This window comes from Blastocystis sp. subtype 4, assembly GCF_000743755.1.
Source record: "Blastocystis sp. subtype 4 strain WR1 chromosome Unknown seqid_0435, whole genome shotgun sequence".
NCBI lineage: Eukaryota > Bigyra > Opalinata > Blastocystidae > Blastocystis > Blastocystis sp. subtype 4.
In genome coordinates this window covers 5,641-11,420 of record NW_014569112.1, presented here as the reverse complement: position 1 = coordinate 11,420, position 5,780 = coordinate 5,641, and the positions used below count along the sequence as shown (strand labels likewise).

Sequence of the window (5,780 nt, the reverse complement as noted above, 5' to 3'; positions counted from 1 at the left end):
ATGATGCGTTTCACTCTTGAAGAAGAATTGGGTGATTATGTTGAAATGAAGCTCATTCCAATTCTTCCTCATTTGGGAATTGAAGCTGCTGATAAGATGTACACGGAATCATTTCGTCCATTCACGGCCGAGTTCGATTTGAAAGCGACTTATCGTTCTCCTTTCCCTTGGAGTATAGTGTGTTGGATTGCGATTGGTGTTGTCTTCTACCTTTTGTCTTTGGTTACATGTGCCTTCTGTATGAAGTTATCAATCCGTTCTAATTTGGCTTCTGGAAAGGTACCATCTGTAAAGCGTCTTAAGACCTTAAAGCACGCAAATCAGGAAGAGGAGGTCCTTTTGCCGATGTGAATTTGATTATTCGGCCTGACTGTTTGTTGATTTATTATCACTATAATCGTTCTGATTCATTAATTCAAAGTGCCACTGTTTCTAACAGTTGATCCATAAATCATATCGTTCAGTATCAGTTCTTTGAAGAAACAGATGAACAAACAGAACCGCGGTTTTCATTTATTAGTTTTCTTCTCAAAGATTTGAGCGATTTTCCAATACTATGGAGGAAGAATTATATGATGAGTTCGGAAACTATATAGGTCCTGAAATCAATGATTCAGAAGAGGAAAATGAGACTGTAGGGCGTTTTCGATATAGAAATGGTTTTATCATGTAGCAAGAGGAAGAGGAGGAGAACTGGAATATGGAAGAGAATATTCCCGGTAGGAAATGGAAGCGAGTGTATTCTTATGTCTAGAAGCTGAAGAAGAAGCTGAAGATACAAATGTTCGAACATATGAAAATGCAGTAACACTGTATGAAGATAAACAGTATTATCCTGATGCTGAGGATGTGAGTGAAGGAAGTGGAAGTAAGATCTAGGTATTCAAAGGAGCTGAAGTGGTTGTACAAGAAGAAGATACACAAGATATCAAAGAACCTTTGATCAAACCTCTGAGTCATCAAACCTTCTCTATTCTCGAAAAGAATATTCCTGAGACAAGGGTACATCAAATGAAGTACATTTTGATGAGTAGTATTCCTCGGAGTTTCTTGCTGGTCTTATGGATAATCCAGCTCTGGCAAGGAATATCGCTGTTGTAGGAAATATTCATCATGGTATGTGAATTCATGGATTCTCATAGGAAGGAAAAACAACACTTCTAGACATGTTGATCGAAACAACTCGTGTAGAACCATGGAATCTGAATAAGGAGATTCGGTACACCGATGTAACTGTCGCAGAACAAGAACGAGGCATTAGTATCATCTCTACACCCATTTCCCTGGTTCTTCCTGATTCCCGTGACAAATCGCATTTGATGAACTTCATCGATACTCCAGGTCATGTATCTCTCACAGGTGAGGTTACAGCCAGTACACATATATTCACTTCAGTCATCTCTAGGTCTGCGTGTATCTGATGGTTGTATTGTGTGTATCGATGTTGTAGAAGGTGTGATGATGAACACAGAACGGTGTATTCGACATGCTATCTCTCAAGGAGTTTCTATCATTGTAGCCTTCACAAAGATGGATCGACTTATTACTGATCTGAAGCTCCCTCCTAATGATGCTTATTACAAATTAGTAGCAATGTTAGAGGACGTGAATACTATCATTGACTCATGTTCTCAAGGTCTCTCTTTACCTCGAATTAATCCTATAAATAACAATGTCATATTCTGTAGTGGAACACATCGCTGGTCATTCACTCTTCTCTCTTATGCTAGACATTATCAGAAAGTCTTTGGGATTGATATTCCTGTCGAGAATCTGGCTAAACGTCTTTGGGGAAATGTCTGGTTCAACTATCAAACACGACGATTTGAAGGAAAGACAGCAGATACTCGTTCTCCAAGGAGTTTTGTTCAATTCTGTTTAGAACCGATGTAAGGATATGTATTGATTGTGAGTGTAGTTGGAAGGTGTATGCTCAGGTGTTGGGAAGTGAAGTGAATGATCTAACTCGTGTATTGGATGAACTTCACATCTCACTAACAAAGAAGCAGTTACAATTGGATCCTGCACCTCTACTCAAGTTAGTGATGAGTCAGTTCTTCGGGAATCATGGTGGGTTTGTTGATGCGTTGCTCACTTCCTTCCCTGACCCAATTACTGCTGCCTCTGAGAAGGTCCATCGGTTCTGGCAAGGTGATCAGACTAGTGAGGTGGCAAAGGCAATGGTTCGTTGTGATCCAGCTGGTCCATTGGTGATCAATGTGGTGAAGATGTATCGTAATCAGGATGCGTCTGATTTCTATGCGTTTGGTCGTGTGATGAGTGGAACTGTTCAAGCAGGTCAAGAAGTGGATGTGTGTGGTGAATCGTAATCATGATCGTTGTCTCTCATTGTAGTTATTCAATGGATGATACAGAGGATATGGTCCATACAACAATCTCAGGTGTGTCCATTGCTCAAGGTCGTTATATGCTTGATATCACACGATGCAAGGCAGGCAACTGGGTATTACTTCGAGGTCTTGGTGAGGCTGTACGATGTACAGCAACTGTGATTGCTCGCAATATCGAAGATGCAGCCATCTTCCGACCTCTTGAGTTCAATACTCAAGCTGTTGTTAAACTGGCAATCGAACCACGCAAACCAAGTGAGTTGCCTATCATGGTAGAAGCTCTACGGAAGGTAAGAATAATTGATGAGTCTGATTGAAGGTAACACGAACCTATCCTCTTGTGAGTACCAAAGTGGAAGAAAGTGGTGAATATGTGTTGTTCGCTACAGGTGAGTTGCAGTTGGACTGTGCGATGTATGACCTGACACATGTGTACAGTACGATCGATGTGAAAGTAGCTACTCCTGTGGTTCGCTTCACAGAAACGGTTCAAGAGAAATCTTCCTTATTATGCTTTGCTGAAACTCCTAACAAAGCAAATCGCTTAGCCATGACAGCAGAACCAATGGAGAAGGGTTTGGCTGATGATGTGGAGAATAAGGTGATTTGTGTAGACTCAGATCCACACCGTCTGAATGAGTTCCTTCAGGAGAAATATGCTTGGGATAAACTTGCGGTACGGTCATTTTGGGCTTTCGGTCCTGAGGTACAAGGTGCAAACGTGCTTCTGGATGATACTCTCCCTGGCGAGGTGGATAAGAATCTCTTGCAGGATGTTCGTAACAGTATCGTTCAGGGATTCCGTTGGGCATGTCGTGAAGGTCCATTGTGTGAAGAACCACTGCGGAATGTGAAGTTCAAAATCTTGGATGCAACACTGGCTTCAAATCCTGTTCATCGAGGAGGTGGTCAAATCATCCCAACAGCACGACGTGTGGCCTATTCATCCTTCTTATTGGCATCACCACGACTAATGGAGCCTTTCTATCAGGTGGAGATTCAAGCACCTCCAGATCTAGTGAATACATGTGAAGAAGTATTGAGTCGACGACGAGGCTTTGTTCGACAAGTAGAGAATGAGAGAGAGAATGAGTGATAGAGTGTTCCAAAGCCAGGTACACCATTCATTTCAATGAAAGGATATTTGCCTGTCATGGATTCGTTTGGCTTTGAGACCGATCTACGAGTGGCTACAAGTGGTCTGGCATTCCCTCAGACTGTAGGTGTGAAGAGAGAGTATGAGATAGATGTTCTCACATTGGGAGATTGTTCCTGGAGATCCTCTGGACAAGTCAGTGACGATTCTGCCACTGGAGGCTTCATCAGGTTATGCATTAGCTCGAGACTTCATGTTAAAGACACGACGTCGAAAGGTAAGAAAGAGAGAGAAGGATGAATAATAGGGATTGAGTGAAGATGTGAGTTTGAAGAAGTTTTTCGATGAAGCGATGTTGTTAGAGCTGGCGAATCAGGAGAATGAGTTGGGGATTTAGATGTGGTGTGTTTGTTGTTAATGAATAAGATGAATAGAAACAAACACAAAGTTCAACCTTCACTGAGAGAAAAACAGTGAAAGCAGGTCACCTAAGCTGGTTGTGTATAGTTCTCTGGGAATAACCCAGTAACACCATTCAACTTTCCTTCCCACCAACCACTTGGATCCTTATGCAGCACTTCAATTCGATCACCCTCATTGAATGATAGTTCTCCTTCTTCCTCCGCTTCTAATGCATACATCGCAATAACATACGTCTTGGGTCGACCTGGAGGCAAAGGCTTACGAGGTGGCTCACGACGACTCTCATAAGCACTGTTATCATAATTCCCACTATCATGCACTGACTCTCTACGAACAGGAACATCCGTAAACTCGGTAACACGGGGAATCTCCAGATTGAGCGGTTCAGGTAACTCCAGTTCAGGAGGAACATAAGTCATCTCAACATTCTCTCCCTGCTGAATACGCTCAACAACATCATCAATATCATATGTCACAGCACCAACCACATCCTCACCAAAATTGTTGCAAATTCCAACCATTGCCTCATACTGACGCTTCACAAGGTACATCTCACATGTAATCAATGTGGCTGTTTCCTTATTCAGAATGATAGAGCCAATCTCAATCAACTCATTAAAACGTTGCTCAAGATAGCTGGTGTGTTCATCTAGCATTTCCTTATCATGCTCTGCCTTATGACGGAAACGATTTGCTTTGTCATTATCACCTTTGCGCTCAAACGATGAACACTTTTGACGATGAGAATCATAATCAGTAATGATGTTACGACGAGTCTTCACAATCTTCTGGACTTGAGCAAAATCGTCCTTCAGCAAATGATCAATACGTGACATCACACGAGTACGGAGAATCACTGTGACTGCTCGACGAGTCTGCTCATACTCCATTTGAAGGGCAGCATGAAGATTGTTCACTGTATCAGAGTACACTTGCATCTCCTCTGAATGATTGTTGGCTGTGTTGGTGAAACGTTTCAGTTCATCAGCCAGTTTACGATTCGTATCACACCATGTGTCCATATTCCTAACCAAGTTCACACATTGAGTGTGAAGAGTAGACAAATTCTTCTCAACATCAGCAAATTGACGATATGCCAGATCAAAAGTCGCATCTGAAGTCATATCAGACTGTCCTATCCATGAAAGAATCCTCCTAAACAAGTACCAGTAGCAACCTTCATTTGTTGAGTGATACGTCTCTTTGACGTCTTCAAAGCTTTCATAATACTTGCCATAGTTCGAATTGATGAAGATCCTATTAAGGAAGAAACTAATGATTATCAATCTCATGTTTGCAGAATCATCGTGATTCCCGTGATTCCCAATAAGGAACAGAATTCAAAGAATATCAAACAAACAGATCAAATGACCATCAATTTCATCTGAATTGTCTAGCATGAATGACATCACTGCGAATACCGGACTTCTCTCCCATGTATTGATCTGCTTCATTGGTTCGGAGAGCAGCCACTTGTCCCTTTCTGCGTTTGAGAGCCTTTTCATATCGCATTCTTTTCTTAACACGAGGATTCCGATTTTCCTTAGGTCGACTTGCTACAAGACCCCGATTCTTCAAGATCTTCTGTGTAGCCTTACGACTCTCACCCTCCTCTAGTGTCTATTCTTCATTCCCTCATCACAATCCTACATAGTCTTCATTAACATGCAGCTCCTGATACTTCTTCCGTTCCTCCTTCTCTTGTTTCTTCTTGTTACGTCTCTCGATCATCTCTTCATAGAAAGGATCTTCCTCCTCTTCCTCCATCCTTTCAAGCGATTGCTCCAAATCAGATGCTGATTCAGAATCAGCTTCTTGTGTTGGAAGAATGTCTCGCTGAGAGTGCACAGGTCTACTAAACATATCTTCTTCTTCTCTATGAATCATTCCTCTTCCACATCTCTACAATA

General features: G+C 41.8%; 2 protein-coding genes across 2 annotated transcripts; both read right to left on the bottom strand.

Annotated features, from left to right (window-relative positions):
- Window positions 1–3,935: 3,935 nt before the first annotated feature.
- Window positions 3,936–5,162, bottom strand: JH06_5404 (hypothetical protein; the record flags this gene model as incomplete). The annotated part of the gene is made up of 1 exon (XM_014669691.1): window positions 3,936–5,162. The coding sequence occupies one exon, from the start codon at window positions 5,160–5,162 to the stop codon at window positions 3,936–3,938; it is 1,227 nt and encodes a 408-aa protein (XP_014525177.1).
- An 88-nt stretch (window positions 5,163–5,250) lies between these two features.
- Window positions 5,251–5,757, bottom strand: JH06_5405 (hypothetical protein; the record flags this gene model as incomplete). The annotated part of the gene is made up of 2 exons (XM_014669690.1): window positions 5,251–5,490; window positions 5,521–5,757. The coding sequence occupies 2 exons, from the start codon at window positions 5,755–5,757 to the stop codon at window positions 5,251–5,253; spliced, it is 477 nt and encodes a 158-aa protein (XP_014525176.1).
- Between the last annotated feature and the right edge of the window lie 23 nt (window positions 5,758–5,780).